This window comes from Artemia franciscana, chromosome 13 (genome assembly GCF_032884065.1).
Source record: "Artemia franciscana chromosome 13, ASM3288406v1, whole genome shotgun sequence".
In the NCBI taxonomy this organism is placed as follows: Eukaryota; Metazoa; Arthropoda; class Branchiopoda; order Anostraca; family Artemiidae; genus Artemia; species Artemia franciscana.
The window spans coordinates 45,269,673-45,296,785 of record NC_088875.1 but is presented as its reverse complement, the minus strand read 5'-3'; the positions used below and the strand labels follow the sequence as shown (position 1 = coordinate 45,296,785).

General features: G+C 34.9%; 1 protein-coding gene across 1 annotated transcript in view; it reads left to right on the top strand.

Moving 5' to 3' along the window:
* Nucleotides 1–209: 209 nt before the first annotated feature.
* LOC136034988 (serine palmitoyltransferase 1-like) overlaps nucleotides 210–27,113 on the top strand; it is a 64,724-nt gene continuing 37,820 nt past the window's right edge. Inside the window, exons 1-5 of the mRNA XM_065716557.1 lie at nucleotides 210–414; nucleotides 5,410–5,492; nucleotides 12,329–12,701; nucleotides 19,213–19,345; nucleotides 26,346–26,475. Of these exons, the coding sequence (XP_065572629.1) occupies nucleotides 5,466–5,492; nucleotides 12,329–12,701; nucleotides 19,213–19,345; nucleotides 26,346–26,475 (663 nt within the window). The 5' untranslated portion in view covers nucleotides 210–414; nucleotides 5,410–5,465. The remainder of the gene's footprint in view (nucleotides 415–5,409; nucleotides 5,493–12,328; nucleotides 12,702–19,212; nucleotides 19,346–26,345; nucleotides 26,476–27,113) is intronic.

Sequence of the window (27,113 nt, the reverse complement as noted above, 5' to 3'; positions counted from 1 at the left end):
GTTAAAATAAGCTATATTGAAAACGGGATAAGATATGCGTCTAATATATTTAAACATGGGCAATCATTTAAGTCCTTGGATAATCTAAATTGTCACGGATATCAAGACACTATTGTACCAAAAGTTGGAGTCAAGTGATATGGTTTCATGCTTTAATAATTCCTTGCTATGCTACCATCAGAGAGTTCTTAATGCTATTTATAGATAGCAGCGAAAAAGCGCATGTATTTTGAATGTAAGAAAATGAGAAAGATTCCCTGAAGTGTGTTAGATAGTGGCGTAGTGGATCTGACCTTAACTTGTTAATACTGGACCTAGAGATCGAATACTACTACAGAACTGACGAAGGGAACTTAGTAGTCAAGAAGGGTTCTTAATCTGATAACTTTCACTGAAGTGCTAGGTGGAATCAAGGTAGCCTATTATTTTTTTTATTGTAAGCTTTCATTGAGTTGATGTTTGTAGATTCTTACCCATAATTGTTTAATCAAATCTCATTTTGTATGTAGGGTAGTCAATCTCATTAAAGTAACAAATAGCAAGGCCTTTGACCATATGTGAATTTAAGGAAGTAGCCTAGGCCCAATAGCCTGCAGCAAAATCCTGAGACTTGTTGGTAGGGAGGCTGGGAAAATTCTAGTTTAGCTACTTTTTGCTATCTTGGAAATTGGCTAGCTTAAGAAAATGAAATTCCGTGGAACAGGTCTACTAACTAAATTAGCCTATGTCCTGGGAAGGTATTTTGAAGTAGCCTACCTAACTTCATTCCTTCTCCCTCTAGAGGGCCCTGACCTTATGGCTTAAATATGGCTTAAAATTCTACTCAAATAATAGGTACTACATTTCAGAGCTAAAAACAGAGGAAAAGAAACTGAAAATTAAGATAAGATGCTGTTTTGTCAAAATTTCAGTTTGTAATAGGCTAGACCTGCCAAGTATTCAAATTTCCAAGACTTAATAACATTAAAGATTTATAATGCCCTCCCAGAGCATGTTATTGACCCTGGATTCATCCCTGAAAATTTCATTTTCCTAACCTATTTCCAAGATAGCCAAAAGTAGCTAAATTAGAATTTTACCAGGAGACTTCTCTATTGATCAAAATGAAGTTATTCCCCAGCTCCCATCTTTGGGTTTATCTTTATGATAAACCTAATGCTTCCTATAATGCTTACCGTGTAGTTCTGAAAATGAAAATGATTGTTTAATAAACTGCTAACACTTGCAGCTTTTGAACATGTTTTGTTTTGTATAACTTTTGAATTTTTTGTTATTTTTGATATTTTACTTAAAAGTGAGAATTTAAGCATGAACTTAAAATCATAAAAGAAATTTCATACTTTGTGGAATTTTCATGTTTATTTGAGATTACTTTTTCAAGAGCTTTCAAATGAAGTGTTACATGACAATATTCAAAAAAAAAAAAAAAATCAGGCCTATTGAGGTAAAGGTAGCCCAATTAGTTCTTCATTTTTTAGTCAAAAGCTATTGGTAATTGTTTAGTTACATCACAAGCTGGAAACTGTGAAGCAGCATAATTTATATTTTAGAGCACTTAAAAATGCTAATTCTAGAAGTGTATCCATTTCTGGTTGACCCTCCCTCTCCAAAAATATATAAAGTGGGTAGGATTTTGAAGCCAAGGGAAAAGTTGGGGTTATACCAAAACAATGAACAATGAATATACCAGAACATTAAATTCAATTTTTTTAAAACCCATCTATTGGTGTTGTTATATGGATGATGTAATTTCACTTTGGAATTATGGGGAAGCTGAAATTTGGGGGTTCTTAGATCATCTTAACGCTTATGGCCAAAATTTGCAGTTCACCCTAGAAGTTGAAATTGAAAATAAACTACCATTTTTAGATGTGTTAATTATTTGTAATGCTGATAAACTGGAATTTACTATCTATCAAAAGCCAACACAAAACAATAGATATCTTTGCTTTAACTCAAATCATCCCCCACAAGTTAAAAGAGCAACTGTAACTTCCCTCATTGATTGTGGCCTGAATGTTTGCTCTAATTTGTATATAAATGCAGAAATAAACTTTATCAGAGATATTCTTTTTGGTAATGGATACCCCATTTCTTTTGTCTGTAAGAAAATTGGTAGTTGAAATTCTGTTCCACTTTTTCTGTTTTGCAAAATACTTACTGAGATGTCCCACTTGAATGTGCAATATGAACCTTTTTACAAATGAAACCTAAAAATGAAGCTCTTTTTAATATAAACATCCATCCATTCCATAAAAACCTTAAATGCACCTGAGCATAACCTACAATCCTTGTCTGCAGGTTCTGGTAGTTTGTATCCACTCTAAACACCATGTTAAATCATCTTTGGACTATTTTGAATTAAGTGACTTTCTCAAAATTTCTATTCGATGCAACTGGGGAAAACATGACGTTTAGGGTGGTGGGGGGTAGCAGCCCTCTGATCAATTGCTTTGATTCTTTAAAGGACATTAGAAATTTTGATAACTGATGCAATCAACCTTCTCCAAAGCAAATACAACCACCCTTTCAGTAAAACCTTATATGTCCCATAGAATAACTTAAAACCCTTGTCCTGAGAGCTGTGGGGGGGGGGAGAGTTTGTTATCTTCCTCACAGACATAATTTTCAGACCTTTCAACTATAATGAACAAAATTGCTATCTCCAAATTTTGATGGAGGTGTTTGGGGAAATGATTCCTGTGGGGGAGGGGAGGCTGGTTGCTCTCAAATTACTGTTGACTCTTAAAAAGGCCATTATAACTTCCAATTTCATACTAAATGAGTCCCATCTGAAGTTTATATGACCACCTGTTCCATAAAAACTTTATATGCCCCCAATGCATTCCTTACAAACCTATCCCCAGGGTGCTTTGGGTTCTATCAACCCTAGAGGCTTTGTTATATGCTTTTTGGACTATCATTAACAAAATAACTCACTATTTCAATGAGATGCATTTGGTGAAAAAAATGGGGTTGTCAAGGGGGGGGGCTAGTTACCCTTCATCACTTTTGACTCTTAAAAGGGAACTAGAACTTCCAATTTTCAACTAAATGAGACCCCTCTGAGTTTAAGCAACCATCCCATCTATAAAAACCTTAAATGCCTCCAGGGCATAACTTACAACCCTCATCTGCAGGTTGTAGTATCCTCAAAATCCTTGTTATTTGAGGTTTGGATTATTTTGAATAAAATGACTGCCTAAAAATTTCTATTGGATGCTTTTTGATAAAACATGATGTGTTGGGGGGGGACTACCTGCTTTCTGATCACTTTTACTCTTAAAAAAGTCACTAGAAATTCTGATTACCAATCCAATGAGTCCTTTCAAGTATTTACAACCATTGTTCCTATAAAAACCTTATATGTCCCCAGAGCATAATGTACAACCTTTACCCTGAGAGATGTGGGGGCAGGAGTGTTTTCCTCAAAGACTGAAATTCCAGATCTTTCAACTATGATGAACAAAATTCCATTCTCCAAATTTTCATTTGATGTCTTTGGGAAAATGATGGGTGTGGGTTCCTCTCAAATCCCTTTTGACTCTTAAAAAGCACACTATAACTTCCACTTTCAAACTAAATGAGCCATATCTAAAGCTTATACAACCACCCATTCCATAAAAGCATAATATGCATGACTTTCTACTGTTTCCCAAGGGCACTGAGAGGTTGTGTCAAACCTAGAGTTATTGTTATATGTTCTTTGGAATATTTTGAACAAAATTGCTACCTCACAATTTTAATCAGGCTCTTTTGGCAAAAAGAAGGGAGTTTGTTTCAACCCCAAAGGCCTTGTTATATGATATTTCCACTATCTGGAATAAAGTGGTTATAGAAAATTTTAATCTGATGTAGTTTGGGAAAATACAAGGTATGGGGGGGGGGGTATTTGCCCTCCGGTCACTTCTGCTCTTACAATGGACTCTAGATCTTCTGATTACCAATCCAATGAGCATCCTCCAAAGCTTATATGACCACCCTTTTTATAAAAACGGTGAAGTGAGGGTTAGTTGATGCAGTTGGGGCTAGTTACCCTCCATCACTTTTGACCTTTTGAAATGGAACTAGAGCTTCTAATTTTCAACCAAATGAGCCACCTTTAAAGTTTACAACCATCCTTTCCATAAAAACCTTAAATAACTCCAAGGGCATAACTTACATTGCTTGTCCCCAGGCTCTGGGGGTTTGTTACAACCCCAAAACCCTTGTTATATGATGTTTGGACTATTTTGAATAAAGTGGTTATCTCAAAATTTCAATTAGATGTATTTTGGGAAAATACGAGATATGTGGAGGGGAGATACATGCCCTCCAATCATCTCTACTCTTACAAAGGGCACTAGAACTTCTGATGACCAATCTAATGGGCCCCCTCCGAAGTTTATATGACCACCCTTTTTATAAATACCCACAGCATGCATAGAGGAGTGTAAAAGTCTAAGCTGCAAGATTAGGGAAACTTGGGCCACCATTGATAGTCTATAGAAGACAAAGGGATACATGATCTTGGCTAAGAAGTAATTAACCATTGGAGACCCACCACTTTGTCTTCAACTAAGCACCCAGCAGAAGATGAAAGATCTTCCATTAAAGCTGTTTTGAAAGAGAGCACAGACACGTACAGCTAACCACTTCTTTAATGGAAGCCGGAATTTGCTGACTGATTAAACAGTGACGACCCCCACCACAAATACTTTCAAATCTGATGTTGATTGACTGACAGATGCAACCATGGAAGACAGAGCGGAATGCAGCCAATTTCAGTCGTCATAATCATTAACAAGCCTTATCACAGGATCTACCTTAGTCGCTCAACAATGCGATTGTAGGTAGGCTTGTTGATGTGCTTTATTTCATCCTTTTATGGAAATAATGTTTTATTTTTGCCCTGTTTTATGCTATTCATTAGTTGGTTTAAATGTAGAGTTTATTTATGAAGAGAGATCTGATTTGTTGTTTTTAGATAAAATCAAGCTGTTCCTTGGAGGATACTTTCTTTGATTGAAACCATCAAAATATCTTAAAAATGAAAATTATTTTGGCTGGTGGTATTATATAGAATTGTGTTATTTTAAGTTACAAGTTGAATTGTTACCTTTAATTTCAGTGAAAACAATTTTCCATGTTAAAAAGAAAAGTCTTTACTCATTTGCAAACCAAGTCTAGGCTTCACTCATTTTTGTAAATAGGTATTCCTCTGCCTAGACATAGTTTGTTTTTGAATGGATTCTGCACTTTGATGATTGCTGTACTAAATCAGTGCATAACTTGTTTTTCTACTGATTCAAGGCTTAGTTTCTTTTTGTTTCAACTCAGTCCTCTGATTGAACTTGTTTTTTTTTTATTTTAGCGTTTTTTTTTATTTTAGTGTTTTCGGAATTTTATTTATTGATATATATTTTTCAGACCCCTTCAAGAAGCAAAATCTGTAAGTAATCTGCAATCAGGCAAGGTGCTACAAAATGAACATATTCTTTTTGTTTCAACAGGTATTTTTGTCAAATTTCTATAGTGGGCAAATATTTTTTGCTATTTAACATGTTTCTTCTTATGAAACTAACCCAATAATTCAATGCAGTTCTGTTTTAATATTTAAGTTCTGCATCTTTAATCTGGTAGTATTACTTTTGATTTTTTTTATCATTGTTTTCTTTTTCTTGCAATGAAACATTAAATGTTGAAAATTAATAATAATTTTCTGTTATGTGTGGAAAGTTATACAGTGTGTTTGAAAATATTAGAAATCTTATTAATTCAGGCAAAACGAAGGAACAATTTCTAATTTAGTGTTCACAGTAGAAACAAAGTACGCGTCTTCTCTTTTGGTAATAATACACCTTATATGTAGAGCTTGAAATAGCAAGACATAATTGTGTATAAAAATTGGAAATCATTTACATTCTACTCTCAAATAACCTGTATCACCCTGGGTTTGTCAGTGTTATTTCACCAGCAATTGACGTTTCTTAGTCTTTTATTTTAGTCTTATGTTTATAGTTTTATGTTATTGGCTGATCATCCATCTATTTCTATCTCTAGCAAATATAAAATGTTAGCTATGCCGACCAGCCGGTCAAGAAACTATTAAATAAAAGATGGTCATTTAGAGTAGAGGTTCATTTTAGTATGGATTCGGTAAACAATCTAGGTTGATGAAGTTTTGAGAGATGTTTTCAATTTGATGTTTGAGTTTTATTTTCATGAGTTTTTATTCATTTATTTATCATTCATTATTCATTATTGATTTATCATTATACATTATTAATTATTCTTTTATTTATTTATTTTCTTAAAGTTTTATTCATCTATTTCAACCACTTTCTTTAAAATATGAGAGAATGTTTCATAAGAAATCGATTGCTTCAGATGCTCATAGAGATGCCTTATCCTGGAACACTTTTTATGGCTTAGCTAAAAAAAAAATGAATAAAAAATCTAGGGACCAAGTTATGCTAAAAACAAGCTATTTAGTCTTTGGTTCCATGCCTTATTGTCGTGCTGCCATCACAAGATCATTTCTGATACTGTGTAGATGGTAATATAAAAATGCCAAATGTTTTGAGTCTGCAGTTATCTTATCTGAAGTATCTGAATCTAATAATCTAAAAGTATCTTATTTTCTTGGTTGTATGCTTACCTTAAGTTGCTAATTCTAGGCTTATCAGTGTGTGTAGCTGTAAACGGCAAATTGGAAAATATCAACTGCAAAAGTTGGTGTCATTGACAAAACTTAAAAAAACGCATGTATACAATGATTGATCCTTGCAGCACAGATACCGGCCTTTGATTCTCTGGCTTTGGCCAGGTGTGCACCGCGTGGTTGGACGTAAATCAAACAAACATTTTCTTATTTTTCCCACATATCTTTCTAGGCACTCATTTGAAGCGGGGTCGACTCTGGCTGATCTTAAACTCTCACCACTGACCCCCGCTCCCAACCAAATGATTAGCATCACTGGGTCTTAAATCTATGCCCTTGTAAACACAGGATTGTAAGTGTAGCGTGCCAAGCATTCGGCTTGTGCGGTTCAACACTGTTGATGTCCTTAGCCTCACGGTAAAAGCCTTTTTAAATTCAGAATAACTGGAACAAGAGCTAATAAAATTCAGCTTTTCGTGGATATGAAGAAAATTGAACAATTGATGACATAGTGACTTCGCAGTCGGTTTTGAATAAAATTTAAATTTGTTTTTTTTCGTAATTCCATTCTGATTTTTATTTTCTTACTTCAGTAATTTTCCTATTCATTTTTTAATCTTCGATTTGCATGGTGTATGCCACTCTATCCATACAATAAGCTAAATAATTACCTTTTTAAGAGAGCAAAACGATGAAAAACGAAAAGGATCTGTTGTTTTATGTTGTTTTTCTTTAGGTTATATTTATGAACTTGTAATCATTTCTAAATACTTTTGACTTGACTTGGTTTGACTTGATTTATTGACAAAATAAGAAACAATACATACACTTAATCCCATGCTGGTAACGAACTTACTTAAGTTATGTCCATTCTTGCAGAAGGTTTTGGGGCAACTCTTTTTGACACGGCATGAACTAGGACTCGGTACATTGTTCTATCGTGTGCAGTTGGAATCGACTCTACGATGTGCTTTCTGTTAAAGTTTTCAATTCACCTCTTGTGAGGTCTTCCTCGTGTTCGAGATCTGTGTATGGCTCCTCCGAGAGAGAATTTTGTTAGACGGTCGTGGTCCATTCTTTTGACATGTCCCAGCCATTGCTGTTTTTGTCGTTTGATTCTATTTAGGATTGTGTCGAAGGACTTCAGCCGTCTTTGCACCTCCTCATTGGTCACGTATTCAGTGTTGGTGATTCTTGCAATGCAGTGGAGACATTTCATCTCGAATACAAGTAGGTTGCGCTCATTTTCGACCTTCAGGGTCCAGGTGTCACACCCATATATAGCCATTGGCACGATCAGGCTGTTGAACTTTCAGTTGATTTGACAGGTTTTGGCCTTTTTTGTTTTAACCGTAGATTTCGTTGTCCATCATTTTCATCTGTGATACTTGGTGTCACATTTCTTTTAACCGTATATTTTTGGTGTGCGTCGATTTCGTTTGTTATTCGTTGTGGTTCGTGCTGTCGCTTGTCTTCTAACCACAGAATTAATAACTACAGAAAATAATTGTTTTGATGCTTGTTGTGCTTTCGTGAGATTTGTTTTGATGCTTGTTGTTGCAAGCCTTCTAAGCGCATATTTAGTTATTATTCTAGCATTATTCTTGTTTGGGATTTGTTGTTATTCTCGCTGTTGCTTTTTAATTAACCGCAGGTTTTGTTGCGTTTGATTTTCGTTTACTATTAGACGTGATCCTGGCTGTAGCTTACCTTCTCACCACAGATTTTGTTATCTATTATTTTCGTTTGTAATTTGTTGTGATGCTTGTTGCCGCTTGTCCTATAACCATATATTTCGTTGCGCTTCACTGTCGTTCAGCATCAGATATTTTTTCCATGCCCATTGCTTTAACTGTTCAGATTCATTCGTCATCTATATATGCCACCCCAACACCTAGTTGGTGGGGCGCTTCGCGCCCCCCAAGCCCCCCCGCGCGCGTAAGTCGTTACGCGCCATTGTAGTTGTGTCCCTGTGTCCCACCTGTGAATATAGATAGATTTATATATGTGTTTCAAACTACGTAAAAATTGCGAATATACAACATTTTTGGCTTTCCCACTACTGGGAGCTTTCCGTTTCCAATTGCCAGCAATTGATCTGAAAATGTTTGACCAAAGTCATCGTTTTGCAATCGGACACGCATATTTGTAGTTAATTTTAATATTTTTACGTGTGCCCATAAATTAGAATTTTTCAGGCAAGCATTCATTTCGTCTGCAGGAGTTAAACTACGTAAAAATTGCGAATATACAACATTCTTGGCTTTCCCATTGTCTGTGCATATACAAAGCCGTATGTACTAATAATGACGTCATATGCAAACGCTCTTTTTACAAACAAACAAACATGCATACTTAACCGCTTCATTTGGTTCCAAAACTGTGTCGATTGACTTGTAAAGGACTGCCTGGTCTCGAATCTTGGTCAAAACAATATTGTTGATTTCGTGGACGTCTATATTTTTGGGTGCGAGAATCGCTCTTTCACTTAGCCATTTATTATTTTTATAATTTTTTAGAATATTCGGAAATACTTTTTCAATCAATTCATTTTTGGACGTCACTAAATTACAGAAATCAGCAGGTAGTTGTATACGTCCTGAAATTGAGTATCGTATCATAAATGTCTTTTTGTTCCGACGTTAACTTGGAAATGTTATTTTGTACATACGACAATAGATCACTCGTACTGTAACTTTGTTCACGATCCAATTCTACACATGTCGAAACAGCAGCGATACGGTTAGATGAAGGCATTCCCAAATCCTGAAGAGGTTTGTTTGCCATACGTACGCACAAATCTTCTATAATAACTAAAGTGTAGTTATAAATTTCTGATGTAAAATCAAAAGTCATATCTGACGTCTCTAACTGTTTTCGATGGAGTATATCTACGGACATTTTTGACTTATGTTTTCCCCATAACTCTGTAGGAGCTGATGGAGAGCAAGTTGTTAAAATGATGCCAAACAATGCACGAATTTCACTTGGGGTTGACGTTTCGCACGCGTCATTGATGCAGTTATCCCAGTGTTGGTCATTCTCCAATAAATTCAGAGCTTGGCATGCACTACGGTAAGTGTCATGTATAGTACCGTTTACAGTTCTCAAATACTCAAAGGATGTCGGACCGGGTACATTCACCAAAAACAGGCGTAGAAAGAAGCATTCATGTTGATTGGGGTGACCGGTGTAGAGTCTTCCTATCGTGGTATCTTTGAAGATGGTAGGTTGGCCGTCGACTGACTTACCCTGTTTTCGACGTTCAAATACTTTATTTTTAGTATTCCACGTGTAATAAGAAGGCACTTCAGTATACAGCAGTTTTTTTGCAAAAGAATCATTTTTGCAAAGCGAAAAAAAAGCTGTTAATTTTGTATCCGGTGGATTCGGGGCTCTTTGTTGCACGTTGGTTTCCGAGAAATAAACACGTTGACCATTCTGTAAATGTACCGCTAAGTGAACAACAGCTGGACTACGTTCATGTATCGGAAATGAAAGAATTCGCCAAACAGCTTCATTACTGCTTATGTATCTTCCAGCCTGATATTGTACGATTTCGTCGAAATCTTTGATTTTGGGCTGCAAGCCAAAAACTGCCATGTCACTGCCTTTGTTGACGTATTTACATATGTATTTGATTGCCTTTACGGAGTTACAGTATTCAACGTTTATGTGTGCATTAAATGTTTTTGATAATAATGGGGAATATGGAACAACCCACTGGTTATCTACTTCGATGGTGGTACCGTTGCCATTGTAGGTTCTTCAGTCATTTTACAATTAGAAGTTTCTCTTTCAACGGTCTTCTTACAATTAAAAATTTGTCTTTGAACGATATTCTTAGATACCTGTGTCCTGGTCGTCATTTATATTCCCTGTGTCCCGGTCGTCATTTGTGTCCCGGTATCCCAGTCTGTAATTTCTCTTTGAGTGTCCCGGTCGTTATTTATATTCCCTCTGTCCCGGTCGTCATTTGTGTCCCGGTCTGTAATTTCTCTTTGAGTGTTTTTCTTTTTAGTATTTTTTAGTTTTTTACATTTTTTCTTTTTTCAGTTTTCTTTTTCTTCTTTATTTTTCAGCTTCACTATGAAATACATATCGCCGAACCTTTGTTTTTTTAACTAAAATCTGGTAGGCATTGATGACCTTATCCAAGTCAAAATCCCAAACCCAATCATCATCGCTATCATTTTCAGTTTTGATATGTTTTGACTCTCGCTGTCCAGGTGGATCTTCATCTAACTGCGCGGTTTTGCGTTCTTTAGCCTCAAGCCTGTTTCCTTGCTGTTCTTTTGATTCCTCGGCACGCTTTCTTTTCTGACTTTCTCTATCAGCAGCAAGTTTTTTGGCATAGACTCTTTGAGCATCTTCATCGGCTTTTGCCATGGTAAGTTCATCAGTCATTGTAAACTTAAACATTAATAGATTTCTACGTGAACATATGTCTTAAATATCTTGAATGACGTCACCGTCAAAGCAAAAATGACGACAACTAATTTCATGACGTCAGTCGACAGAGAAACATGACGTCACCTGATCCACAGACAGACAGACAACTTATTTTTATATATATAGATATATATATATATATATATATATATATATATATATATATATATATATATATATAAATATAAATACGCTGTTTGTTTGGCCGTTGACTGACGTCATGTTTGTGTGTCGACTGACATCATGTTTGTCAACTGACGTTATTATAAGGATTGAGCATTATGCCGTCATGAAGTTGTTTGTCGACTGACGTCATGTTTGTCGACTGACGAAATTACAGACCGGGACACTCAAAGAGAAATTACAGACTGGGACACCGGGACACAAATAACGACTGGGACACAGGGAATATAAATGATGACCGGGACACAGGGACGCAAGTACAACGGGGACGCCGGGGAGGGCACAGGGGGATATATAAATGACGACCGGGACACAGGGAATGTTTGATTAGCAATCACCATCAATAAAGCTCAAGGGCAATCATTATAATAATGAGCTATAGATCTGAATACGGATTGTTTTTCCCATGGACAATTATATGTTGCATGTTCAAGAGTCGGTAAACCTGACAATCTATTTATATGCATATAACAATGGGATAGCGAAGAATGTTGTATATTCGCAAGTTTTACGTAGTTAAAAACTTATATATATCTATCTATATTCACAGGTGGGACACAGGGACACAACTACAATGGCGCGTGACTAATATGGTGCGTAACAACTTACGCGCGAGGGGCGGGCTTGGGTGGTGGTGCGAAGGGTCCCCACCAACTAGGTGTTGGGGTGGCACGAAGCGCCATCCCAACAGCTAGTATTGTATAGTTTTGCATGATGTCAGGTGAACCGTGTCAAAAACAAAATCATAGCAAGTATTCCAGGTAGCAGCGATACCATGTTGATAAATAGAAATGTAACCAGATTAACTATAAAAGAGCATTAGAGGAAATAAAAATCAACGAAAAAAACAAGTGTCTTTAGAATTTCAAGTGAGAAAAATAAAGGTTAAAAAAAAATCTACGACCCATTTTCAGGCTTTATAATCGAATTTCTGAAGAAAAGACGTGTATGTTGAGAATTGTTGTAGGTATAGGCGTCCAAAATAATTTTTAAATTTTGTGTAACTACCCAGGTTTTAAAATGTTAAGTGAATCAATATCCTATTTTTAGGTCCCTACCTATCACCTCTTTATTGAAGGAGTTCTATTTGTTTGGGTGCTTTGGCTACTATTAAAGAAAAATTCAAACCCATTAGAAGAAAAGGCTCTAACAGAAAGTGAAAAAGAAGCTCTTATTGAAGAATGGACACCAGAGCCAATTGTTCCCCAAGATTTTGTACCCGATCTAAATGTTATCAATACACCAGTTGTAGATGGCCGAATCGGAAAAGAGATCATAGTCAATTCTAAAAAGTGTCTTAATCTTGCATCACATAATTATCTTGGACTCTCAGAAAATAGAAAAATTGATGAAGAAATTATACAAGGAATTAAACAGTATGGTGTTGGGTCTTGTGGTCCAAGAGGTTTCTATGGAACTACTGGTATTTATTTTTATATTTCGCCTCCTCATCCAGTAACGTTGAGTTGATTAAGCCAAAAGGTACACACATGTGGGTAAAAAAGGCGATGGAAACGGAGTCAAAAGGCTTACATGGGGCTACTGGAATTCATTATTTTGATTTTATTCACTAGCTCTCACAGCAGCTTAGAGCAATATACAAAACGAACAAGGAAGAATGTGATCCTAAGGTCCGAGAGGCTGCTATGAAACTGCTGTTGTTTTTTTAGTTTTGCTTACTGCGTTACCTCTTCAAGTAGCTTTGAGCAACATGAATATATAGGGACGCAACGCATGGGAAAATCAAGGAGGTGGAGGAGTATTGTGGTACAAGAGGTTTCTGAAGAACTAATACTTATTATTTTGGTCTATTTACCGCTTCACTCATTAGCATTGGGTGATATGAATAATTAAGAGAAAGTACTGGAAAGAATGGGAGGGGGACTTGTGGGCCGGAAGGTTTCTGTGAGACCCCTGGTCTGGCTCTATTTCCCACTACAATGTAGCTCTTAGTTTTGGTTAGTGACAAAAGAAAAAATGAATAAAGTAATGTATCAGAACGATTTATTGGCATGATATCTATAATCTAAGTAGTAAGGATTTCTTTTTATTAAATTAACGAAAAAAAAAAAGAAGTTTCCCCAATGAAGGTGAAGAGCAAAGTTGAAACTTAAAAAGAGCAAAAATTACTCCTTTGCAATTTGTGTCAAGAAAATTAATAGAAAATTTATTCTTAGAAAATCCTTAAGAAATTGTCAAATAAATTAGCTATTAAATTAGCTCATAATAATTCTCCATATATGTAGAATTCTGACAAACTAGCGCTTTACCGAACACAGAGCTTTCTTGTTTTTTTTTTTTTTTAAGAAATTAAAGTCATATAGTTAAGTTTATTGAATTCAAGGTCGCCAAGAGACTATGGAAAGCTTTATGATATATTCTTTTATTTTTATGCAGGATAATTAAGGATTTTTCTGATTTTAACCCTGTTCTGATGGGTTATTCAGAATCCTGAAAGGTAAATATTACGAGTCAGTTAATCTGCATGCAGGCTAATTAAGGATTTTTCCGATTTTAACCCTGTTCTGATGGGTTATTCAGAATCCTGAAAGGGAAATATTATGAGTCAGTTAATCTGCAACAATTTTTTTAAAACCTTTTTTATTAGGGGATGGCAGAGGGAGTATAGAAGAAGGGGGACTGTAAACCTCAGGTAATGTGTTTGACCATGCAGATAATGAGGTTACTGTCTTTATGCTTCCCAGCTTTTCCACTAAAGAAATGGCATACAAGATATCGTGGCACGAAATGGCATACAATATGGCACTATATAGTGGCACTATCGAGTCAATTAAAAAAAAAATCAATAAAAAAATCATGTTGGTATAAAAATTTGCCTTTAAAAGATTCACTAAATATCTCTATGATATTCAAGTGCCCTGCTAGAGGCAAAAGAAAGGGAAAAATAAATATATAGAACACATCAGTGCCACCCATTAAATAAGTGATTTTCCTCTTAGTTAGATGTGGAGGACTGTAATTTACCTGTATTTGGTTTTCGATAATGGGTATACCCAGGTTATGCTTTTCCACTCTAGAAATGACATACAAGATGCTTTTTTCAGGTGCCATTTGGCACTTTATGATGGCATTATCGAGTCAAAATTTAAAAATCAAAAAGTCATGTAGGTAAAAAAATTTTGCCTTTAAATGATTCACTAAAGATCTCTATGATATTCAAGTGCCCTACTAGAGGCAAAAAAAAGAGGAAAAATAAAGATATAGAAGATATATCAGTGCCACCCATTAAAAAAAGTGATTTTCCTCTTAGTTCAATATGGAGGACTGTAATTTACCTGTATTCGATTTTCGAGAATGGAGATACCCATGGTATACTTTTCCTCTCTTGAAATGACATACAAGATGCTTTTTTCAGGTGCCATATGACACTTTATGATGGCACTATCGAGTCAAAATTAAAAATAACCAAAAAGTCATGTAAGTATAAAAATTTGCCTTTAAATGATTCACTAAAGATCTCTATGATATTCAAGTGCCCTGCTAGAGGCAAAAAAATGAAACATAAAGATGTAGAAGACGCATCAGTGCCACCCATTAAAAAAGTTGATTTTTCTCGTAGTTAGAATGGAATAGAATAGTACTTTATTAACAAAAAAAACTCTCACAGCATAAAAAACTACCAAAGTTGTTGTTTTCTGTCGTCTAGCCTACATTGTATATAAAGAAAACCTAAGCCCATAAGCACAATATATTAGCATAGCCTAGAGCAATGAACCCAACTGGCTTGTCAAATAAAAATGAGTACAATGAATAATATGAATAAAAACGAGTACATAAGTACACAAACATAAGTAGAAGTAAGTAACATACGTAAAATGAATAAAAATGAGCGTGTGAATAGAATAGAAGTACTTTATTATCTAGGAAACTCTCACAACACAAAACTGCCATGCTTGTTGCCTTCAGTCAACTAACCTACATAAGCACATACGTGAAACATTAAAACATTGCCTACAGCGATGGCCTGTCAATCAAACTGGCTTGTCAAATACAGTGAGTACAATTAATAAAATGAAAAAAAAAATGGGAACATGAGTAAAAACATAAGGAAATTACAAAACACACACCGAAGGATCCAACTGGCCTGTCAGATGAAAATGAAACAACGAAACCGACACATTAACAACATAAATGACAAATTAACATGATGCATTACAATTTCATTTATTTATGATTTCAACAAACGCTGGCACAAATCTCTTTTATGTAGCGCTCAGTTCTTGCATTAATAGGATTTAAAACTGGGATTTTTTATGATTTTGATCGAGGTAAACAGGGCTTTGGAGGACAGTAAGAGGCAGGGAGTATACATTGAAAGCGTGGGTTACACAGCAGATTATTTCCAAAATTGGTACAAAGAGTAACACCTTGGGCTGCCAAGGTAGGGAGGTGGAATTCCTTGAGAAGGAGAATGTAAGGCATTTGGACCTGATCGTAAATAATTCTCAGGGCTCTCTTCTGGATAATTTCTAGTGCATAGGACTGATCCTCCGTAAGACCGAAATGCCGCACTAGGCAAGCATACTCAACCTGTGGACGGATAAAGGACGTATAAAGGCGGAGGATATGTGCTTTTGGGCACGAAAATTTAGCAAATAGCTTCAGGAGAGACAGAGATGTACTAGCCTGTCTAACAATAGAGCAAATGTGGGCATCGCATTTTAAATTGCTAGTCAGTGTGACCCCTAAGAGTTTAGCTTTTGTTATAATTATTTCATTAGGTATTAGGGCTTTGCTTTAAGAAAACTAAATGTCATAACATGAGATATATGGGAGTTCACTTTCATTTTGACTGGACTGCTTCACTTGCAGCGTCTTCGAGAATTTCCATTGCACTGCTCTTAGTATTTCTTCTGCACTTTTCGAGCAACGAAATGTCATCCACAAACTTCCATCGATTGGCTGATTCATTAGCAATATTGTTAATGATTACCAAAAATAGTAAAGGACCTAAAAGCGTACCCTGCAGAACTCCACAAGAAATAGGGAGTGAATAAGAAGAAAAGTTTTTATACTTAACAATTTGACTCCTATTTGACTGAAATAGGTCCTATTACAGGTCCTTTTGTATACTTTATAGGTCCTAATACAGGTCCTATTTGACCTGTATTCGGTTTTCAGTAATGGGGATACCCATGGTATACTTTTCCACTCTAGATACAAGATGCCGTTTTCAGGTGCCATATGGCACTTTGTGCCTTTAAATGATTCACTAAACATCTTTATGATATTCAAGTGCCCTGCTGGAGGCAAAAAAAAATAAAGATATAGAAGATAAATCAGTGCCACCATTAAAGAAGTGATTTTCCTCATAGTTCGATGTGGAGGATTATTTACCTGTATTCGGTTATCGATAGTGGGGTTACCCATGGTATACTTTTCATTTCAGTCTGATGCCATCTTTGAGGCCTTTCAGCCTCTTTTGTGGAATATCTGTTAATTTGTTTTCAAAATGTTGTCTATTAGAATCAATTTAAATATTAATTACCATTCTTGAATTAGCTACAAGTGGCAAATTTTCCTTACTAAATAGTTTTTTCATAACGCGCTTTTACAGTTTTCGATATTAGAGGTCGTGGTTCGCCCTATACAGAGCTGCAGCTATTTTTGTAACTATGACTTCTTCTTTTTTAGCGAAACACTACGATTTGAGGAGTTTTGGGAGTGCTGGTTGGTGGTTCGGTGGTATAATTTACTAATGGGTGGTAACGTTTTTTATGTGGAAATTAAACATTCAGAAAATATCCACTATAATGGTTTATACTTTTTGTTCAATTCTTGTCAGAATATAAGTTGAACCCTAGGCCTTCTTTTTAGGTACCAGGTGGCCGGTTAATTGTTTTAACTACAAGTTTGCTACTTAAAAGTGTATATTTGTATAATCGTTGTAGACTTTTAATTTTTCTAAGCAAATGCATGGAAGTGTAACATTTTGTCCTTAATGTATCAAAATTGCTTAAAACCTTAAAACATTAGTTTAAATTTTTATGTTAATTCCTAGTTTAAACAAGAATATATTTAAATTCGAAACGTAAAAACTAAAATACCTGAAAATGGAATTGCACTAATTTGGATGCTAAGAAAGATTTTGACTCCAGATAAGTTTTAAGTTAATTATAACCTGAAGTTGGTAAGCTATACTAGCCGAAATAAAAACTTAATTGAGTTAATGCAAAAAACACCTCAGTTCTTTGAGAAATAAATGTTTGATGATAATATTAATGGTACTCCTGTGAAAGTTTATGTCGTTTAACATAATAAATATCTTCTGTATCATAATAAATAATAAATATTGAAAAATTTCTTTTTTAAGTGTTTTATTACACCGGCTTCTTTCAATGCAGTTATTTTGATTTCTTTTTTTTTCATATTTTTTCGTAATATCCGTTGCTTATGCAACTTTTTTGAATTCCATTGTTCTGTAAAAGAAAATTTGGCTTCAATAAATCAAAATTGCTTAAAATTTGTAATTGTTCAGCTAAGCATCTATCATGATGATTTTGATTTAAAGTCATTGAAACTTAAATATGAATAGAAAACTGTATTATTCGAATGTTCCCTAAACATGCTCCTTTCATACCATTTTTTATGTGACACATTAATGCATAATGTGATACTTATGCATTAATTTGACATTTTAATGCGTAAAACACATAGAAGTGTTTGAAATATCCAGTTAAATTTTATATCTGTTCACTGTCAATAAAAAGGTTTCATCCCTATTTTGAACTGTTTTACTTTCGTCATGGAAAGGCAGTGTGATCTTCGAAGTTATCTAAGAGCGTAAGAATATGACGTCTTAAACGTGCCATTTTTTTCCAAACCGAGGCTCTAAAGTATATTCAGCCGCACAGTACACGTGCTGCCCATGATCCACCAAAGTATTGCCATGCCTTACGCTGCGAATTACCAGTGTATAACATTAGATTAAGCTATTGTTAACTTAATTTGAAATTGTTTAACTTCACTGCATAAAAATTTATTTGTGATATGAGTTGTGATACGATTGTGATATGGTTGTGATTGTGATTGTAATAAGAAAAGCTGATCATTCATAACAGTAGTAGCCCACATATATAAAATTTGACAGTCATTTGTGGTCATTTGATATCTATTATCTTCTAGTTTAATATTAAGGGCAAGTTCACATTTCACAAGATATCAACAAACAAGACCATATCCAGGGGGAACTATGGGGTTTGAACCCTCCTTCCCCGACTGAATTTTTTTCCGACTCGTAAAAAGCGTGACAAAAATGAATATAAACAAATGTTTGCTGCCCTTTTGAAATTCTTTTTGTCCCCCCCCCCAAAAAAAAATATCCTTTGGCAACCCACGCCCCCCCCCCGCATAAAATCCTAGATAAGGCTCTGGCAACAAGTGATCTTTGATACAAGAAATCGATTCTGTTAGAAATATCTGATCGTTCATAACAGTATTGACTTTTAAGTGAAATTTTACATTATTTAATAAAAATGCCTTTAATATAACTATAAATAATATAATGAGTAAAATATATCAATATAATAAAAAATTCAGTAAAATAAATATAAAAAATGTTTGCTGCTTTTTTTAAAGTTTTTTTTTAAAGGAGGGGCTTTTGTAGCCCCTCCCCACCCCCGAAAAATCCTGGATATGGCTCTAGTAATAAGTGATCTTTGAAAAAAAAAATCGATTTTGCTAGAAATATTTGATTGTGCATAACAGTAGTGGCTGTCTGTAATATTCCGTAATAAAATTTTCCGTAAAATTCCGTAATATTCCGTAAAATTCCGTAATAAAAATGCATTTTGAGTTTCTACACCTAAAACGGGTCTAACTGTTTTATTTTTTATTGCTTTTTCTGCATACAACATTGTAGTATTAAAAATGCGCTTCTTTCTACACATTTTTTTAATGGTATTTTTTTTTAGAGGCACATTTGGACCTTGAAAAAAAGTTAGCTGAATTTCTTGGGGTTGAAGAAGTAATTCACTATTCTTATGGGTATTCAGCTATAGCCAGTGCCATCCCTGCGTATTCAAAACGTGGTGATGTCATATTTGTGTAAGCTTATTTTATTTAGTTTTAATCATATAATTGACGAAACTTTTGTTGTTTTGTTGATTTCTTATATTTTCTTATTGTATAATTTCATGTATGTATCTTTTTTTATGAAAAGATTAAGTAAAATGTACGCTGAAGGAAGTTACACCCTCCCCCGTAAAGTGAAATTTGAGTGTTGAATCTGGGGAAAGTAATGTTCTCTATTTAATTCCCTCGGTGGACATGTATGCCCACGCAGTTTTTTTACAGTAATTTTCAATCCTTAGCAGCTAGAATAAAGCTTACAAATTTCTCGGGGCTGAAGAAACATCCCATGTATCTGGCGGGTATTCTTTATAATAAGTCTGCATTTTACACAGTCCACAGCCTCTGAAGTAAAGCTTTCAATTTTCTCTGGGCTTAAGATGTAGCCCAGTTATCTGTTGGATATTTTTTTTTATTACACCAACATTTTATACCAGTCCCCTGCCGCTGAAGTAAAGCTTTCAATTGTCTCTGGGCCGAAGATGTTGCCATTTATCTAGCGGGTGTTTTTTGTATCACACCAATATTTTACACCAGTCCCCTGCCGCTAAAGTAAAGCTTTAAAATTCCTTGGAATTGAAGTATTCCACTGTTTCTGTGGATATTCTAATATATTATATATATTATATCTAGATATAATATATTATATCTAATATAATATATAATACCATTCTCATGGATTCAAAGCACTGTGCTATGGCGAATGCGTGCAGTCGTTTCTATTCTTATACACGAGTATTCAGATAAACATATGTAATAACTAGATCTACGTTGCGTGGGCAACGTTAGGTGTTGCTGCAAACTTTGTTGGGGTTCGCCGCGTAATGTGTTACGAGAGTGACACTTTGACTTTGTTTCCTCGCTTCGATTTAGCGCTGAAGTTGTTAATGTGTAAGGATCTTAAAATAAATACTAGGTACACAAATTCGCAAAAGTTGCAAACCCCTCATTGCAACTAGCAAAAGTTGCAAACCCCTCATCGCTCAAAATTACTGTAGCCTAACAACCGATTATTTCTTACAAGTCCCCTACATGTCGTACCACTAGAACCAAATTGGTCTTACCATCAAATACACAGGAAACAAATAATAGGCTCACCAACTAGGAAAAGTTGCGAACCCTTGATTGCCGAAGTTGGTTATGAGCTAACAGCCGACTGTTGCTTAAAACTCCCCTATGTGTCTCACAATTGGTATCGGCCTATTTTTGGTTTCAGTGTGTGCCTTATTACTGAGTTGTCAACCCCTTTAAACTTTCAAACTGGTATATCTCATGAAGGAATTTTTCTACCAAAAAATGGATGACATATCATGATCAGCTCATCTAGAGCTATCGACTGCCGTTGAAAAAAATCTATTTGTCTTAGTTCAAAAGTTGACTTTTTTTTGCCGTAGGCCAAGTTTCTAACGTCATCACTTAGAAAGGAGCAAAGGATAAATTTTAATTTATTTAGCAATGAAAGAACTTTGAAGTTTAAGAGGCACATCCTATACCATTTCTCTACCGCAATCCTAAGTGTAAAACACTGAATGATAAACTCAGGTGAAATCGCGAACAGAAATGGGTAGAAACAATAGATTTTCGGTCACAGGCAAGAGTTTTACGAAGCTTTCCAAAATGCAAAGTCATATTCATCAATCTGGCCTAAGATCCAAACTTACTGTAAAAACCGCAGAGGTTAGACCCTCACCATTTTCTAAGAATAAGCTGGAATCGGGGTGCTAGGAAGAAAAAAAAACAAGCGACAAAACATTTTTGCCACTTTACAGTTTTTTTTTCATTGCTTACTTTGAAACTATTTGTTTATATGGGCTTTAGTTTGCCCTTTGCTTGATTGTCAACCATTATTGATTGACACCTTGACAACCCATTATTGATTTAAGGGTTGAAGTAGCTGGAGGTGACACGTAAGCATATTTCTGTCAAGAAAGAAGGATTACATATTTGGGTTTTGGCAAATATCTGGAAAAACAATAAAACATTCTAATCGTGTGGAAAATTTGATGATAGTCATAAGTAGTTGGGACAACTAGAGAAAAATATAGGATAAATTGAACCTTATAATCCCACTCAGCTTTTACTTTGGAAGAGTTTAGTTAGGGAAAAAAAACGTATTTTCCTTTCAGCTTTTCTTTTTTCCACTGTGAAACAAACTGTACTGAAGCTTCCAGGAGTTCTTTTTTGTTTTAATTGAGTATATTTACAAAAAAAAAAAAACAATTTAGATGGTATACGTCTAACGTGTAAATGCGTCTTCAACATCGATTTTTTTTAAATCTATTACTTTCAAATTTGTAAAAATTAATGACAGAAAATATATTCAGTATTGTCTGTTTCAAAATTCCCGTTTAAAAGGTTACTTCTTTGCAGTTTTTTTTTGCAACTGTGTTGTCAGTAATTTTTGCATTATGCACAAGTGCCTTGCATAATTGTTTTTCAAAATAATTCCTGCTTCTGAAGATGATTCTCTCTTCCCTCTTATTTTGAAGCAAAACGTATGTGAAATTGAGAGGGAGTTAACTTTGCCGCTGAGAAAAAGAGACCCAAGGCCACCTAGTGTTACCCGGAAAAATAATAAATTTATGTCTTAAAATTAAAATAAAACCAGGCCAACCGTAAAAACATTACGAATATTATGTTTGACCTGTACTTGACTTAAGCCTCCTGAGAGGGACGATGCTCGCTGCCTCCCGACTTGACAGTCCTGTGCCCGTATAGGGGCATCTTCTTCTAAGAGGATTAAAAAATGCTAAAAATAAGCCAGGGTGAAAATGTTCGAGACTGCCCCGCCATCTAGTTCAGGCTTCCTCGGGGTCTCTTACATCGATATAATGCTCAAGATTATTTATATCGGTCAATGAAACCACTCAGTTCTCATTTTTGTTGTTGACTGATGAAACTCATACCTTCTACCTCCTATTACCAAGTTCATTCTACTATTCCAAATATCTCTTTTCACGATAATCTAAAGCAAAGAGTATGGGGAATAGATGAGAACTTGTCATTTTCTTATGTTATTAATTATTTGTATTATGTATTCTTTAGATTGTATGTTATAAATTTTTTTCTTATAGAGTGCATAAGTGCTGATGAGAGAAACTCAGGCTACCCTAAAAAAAAAAAAAAAAGAAAAAAAAAAAAAAAAAAAAAAAAAAATGTCTCGTTGTCAAGAACAGTCCTAACGGCAATGCTATAAAATTAAATATAACCGGAACCAATCATAACAAATTTGCCCAAAATTCATAATTCAAATTGTCCAACCACTTAAATTTCATTTTTACTATTCCAAGTCTTACCTCCTCTTGACAAGTTCCTTTATTATTCCGATTTGTTTTTGTATGATTCTGAATAATTTATTGCATTAAAACCTAATAAAAAGAACAAAGGGGAATGATAAGAGAATAAACTAATGGTTGTCTCTGAGAAAAAAAGCCCAACAAACTAATAACTTAAAAAAAGAATGAAAAACTGAATAAACCGAAGATAATCAGAGCAGTACTGCGAATGTTTGTGCCCAAGTCTTGCCTTATTTATTGATTTTCTTATTTATTATATAATAATATAATATTCATTATATAATAATATTTAATATATTAATTATATAATATTATATCTTTCTTATTTATTATATCTCTTATTTATTTCTTATTTATTATTTATTATTTATTATATATCTTATTTATTTTCTATTGGGGTATTTATTTTCCATAGAATGCATGCTTAGCTTATTTTAGAATAGGTTAGCTTGTTCTCCAAGGTTAGACTTTATTTAGTTAAAAGGCTATCAAGTGTTTGGATGCTAAACCCCCCACAAATTTAACAAGTGAACGTTCAATTGGCTTCTGAATGGCAAATATGTATACCTGTATAAATAGGAAAGAGGATGGATTCACTCATAAGATCAGCTCAAAGGACCCTATTTCTGTATGTGTTAACTGACCCGAAATTATCTTGTTGTAAGGAAGGGTTCATTTCGACCAATTTTAGTGGAAGTGTTCGAAGCATTTGAGTATCTCAGTCGTCTAAGCAAATGTCTAATAACAAAACCCTTGGGCCTGAGACCCTTTTCATAGACCCTTGGGCCTGACCCCGAAAACATAAGGACTTACGGTTTTCTTTGAGGTTTTTTTTATACATTTTCCTTATAATTTGTTCCTTTCACTGTATTTTCAGTACCGTGTGGTCTTCACGGGTACACATTGATTACACATTAAAGATACTTGTGAATGATAGAGGAACTTGGATTTTACTGTTAAGGAAAATGGAATGAAAGACATTTGAAACTTAAAACTAATTATTTCAATCTTATTCATCAATAATCTGTAATTTTATTGTTTTTATACTTTATCTTGTAACATGTAGACGTATTAATGTAGTATTCGAACAGTAATATTGAGTTGACTAGATTTAGTCCCAAAGAAAGCTTTAGGGGAAAGTGTAGATAATTTTTTGGTGACCTGTTACTGATGTAGAAAGTTTGTTTTACAAAAAAAGGAAAAAGTCAAAAAACCTCTATTAATTGATAATATTTTTGATGTTGAGGATTATCCTTACGTTTTTTCTTTATAGCACCAGACCAAGTAATCCAAATTAAGTGTAGGCCGAAATCCGAGACTCAAGTTCTGAAGTTGCAGTACCAATTTTCGGAATTATTGTACATTTTATGGTACCTTCGTTTCCTTATTTTGTTATCAATTTCGGACTCATTTCTAAAATACATGTGTCGTTTTTGTTGATGAAATTAGACGGTCGACTCCTTGACCCCCCTACACTCCTATACATCCCTTCCCCCCTCTTCGCCCCTCCACAATGCGTTTCATTTCAAGAAGCCCTTCTTTTGGTAGTGAGGATTTTTGCCAAATCGTTTCCGTTTGTGTTTTACCAAATAAAATATAGGGTTTTCTATTAAGAATGAAATTGATTAAGTCAATGAAATCTTAAGAGCAAAAAAGAGGTTTTAAGTTAAGCACTGTAGCATATTATACTGACATAATTCGTGCAATATCTTAAGTAGTTAGATTAGCCGCGTGGTCAACGCGTGGTCTATTAATAAATGTTTTTAGAAAAAAATGTTAAATTTTTCCTTTTACAAAGGTTGTCTCATTCTTATCAAAATGATCGCAAGTAGTGAAATATTTGAACTGTTATTCCAATTTTCTCTCAATCCATAATGGTATACCCGAAGAACTTCACCTAGGTTCTCTCTGCTTTTCAGTCAGGGTTGATAATCTCGTTAAATATTTTCCTGACAGATAGACGTTTGTTGACTCAACACCTCTGAACCCTGCCATAGAAGTTTATTAAGGAATTCGATGAGTGCCCTCAGCGAAATCGTGTGTGATGCATCGGACTCTTGACATGAGGTCCGACCCATCCACAAGTGCCAATAAACTTCCAGAAACCAATAAATCTGACTCTTTCAAAAGTTCTTCTATTTCCTTGAAACTACTGGGCATGAAAATTTCTTTTGATTTCAAATAGAACGTCCATGTTAAAACATCATCTTTGCTAAAAAAAAAATTCCTCCTTAAGCTTGCTAATAAATTTAGCTACCCTCTTCTCATTTTTTAAGGGTTTAAATTCGTGTTCATATTGAATATACTTTTCTTTGTGGGAGGAATCTGATATAATTGAATCAAATTTAAAAAGGCTTCGAGTTTCCTTACCCTTATACCTTTAATCCTTCTGTGCCACCGGATGGGGCAGGGTCGTCGACACGGAGTCTGTTATATTCAAGACATGAATATTTTTCGGCGTTTTAGTTGCAATATAGTTTTTACACTATGAAATTGCGAATTATTTTTAAAGAGGGTCAATTCCCATGCCTCGTCCTTCTTAAAAAGCAAAGTGAGAAAGATTTAACTGCAGAAAAATCAAAATTGTATTTCTAAAAAAAAATTAGTACTATAGTATCGCACCAAAAATATTTTTCCCCCAAGAAATTTTTCCCGCAAATTCCACCGTATACCTGCGTCTCAGCCTGCTCCAGTTTTATCCCCCAACCGGTGCTTTAGCTCAAGATACGAAAAAAAACATTTATCTACTACATCACTGAAAAGACTGAAAATTCATCCTACTCATTTTCTCTCTGTTTGTCGTGTTTTCAGCTTCCCTTGTTTATTCCTTTGTATGTTTCTATCGAGGTTTTTGATTTTGTTGTATATTACAAGTATTCTAGTTATTTTTTATATACTTAGCATCATATTTAACGTTTTATAACTAATGAATTTTTTGATCAATTTGACAACTCAGTTTTTTTTAAAGTCTTGTATACCCATAGTGTCTTCTTATGTATTTTTTTTTTCAAGTTTGATTTATTTTAATATTTCGCATGACGATTCAAAGGTCAACAATCAGGTCATTAGGGTTTGTGATTGTTAAGTAAAAACGATATAAACTAAAACGTCTTGACAATATAGGCTGTAGCTAAGGATCTTGCCTAGCTTGCTCCCCTCTAATTATGTCATATTTAGAATATGTAATGTTCAAAGCATCACTTCGAAACCTTTTAATCTAGATCTCCCCCTCGTAATTATATGGTAAATAGATTCAATCACCACGCGATCTTCTTTTAATAAATATCAGAATAATTCCATTTTGCTGTTATATTAGTAGAGGCTTCATCATTCATTAACTAATGGATGGTTATTTGTCGTTTGAAGTTTTGTTTTCAGTTTGAATTTACATCTGATCAAATCTGTTAATTGATATATAGAGTATTTTTTCTTAACAATTACTTAAATTTTAACTAACTAACAGAAACCTCGTCTTTAGTATCATAACCCCTCGAAGGGCAGAGGTGTGTTACATAGTTTGAGGTATGATTAGGCAGAACGAAAGATGTTCAAAAGATTTTATTTTGGTTGGACTCCCAACCATCCAAAAAATTTTGAGTCCCTCCACTCTCTTACCACTCGTTAAAATACCTTGCTTGGTTCTCAACTTAATATATCGTTTAATATATTGTTTTCTTTAGAGATGCTGGTGTGTCTTTTCCTGTACAGAAAAGCGTTGAAGCATCTAGAAGCGATGTTTACTACTTCAAACACAATGACATGGAAGATTTAGAGCGAGTGATTCTGAAGCAGATTGAGAAGGAATCACAGGTTTTTCATTTAATCAATTTCTTTAGTCTTTAGCTCTGTGATACTGAACTACCATCCCATGGACGGCATTAGCCCTTGAGTTTTTCTTGTTTTGACCGAACAACCACACTCATTACAGAACTATGTCGTTTATGTCTCCCAACTTATGAGAGAAAAAATGAATTGTACTGCGGCTTCCAACAATTCACAGCAGCACCAAGTTGCATGAGGCCAACACAGCTACGTACGCTCCTCCTCCACCCCAATCTGTTCAAAGCCTCCCTCTTTACACCCTCTTAAGAAGTTATTGTTCCCCTTAAATGTTTCTTGTGACATCCTCCCATCCCATTTGGGTACGGCCTGCTTTTCGCGTCGTTTACCTCAGCTAACTTATGAGAGAAGATATGACTTCTACTGCGGCTTCTAAAACTCACAGCAGCAACAGGTTGTCCGAGGCCAACACAGCTACGCACGCTCTCCCTCCACCCCAATCTGTTCAAAGTCTCCCTCTTTACACCCTCTTAAGAAGTTCCAGTTCCCCATAAATCTTTCTTGTGTCATCTTCCCACCCCATTTGAGGACAGCCTGCTTCTCGCTTCGTCCTAGATGGTTGGCTGGCAAGGACGATCTTTGACAATCTGTCGTCATTCATCCGAAGA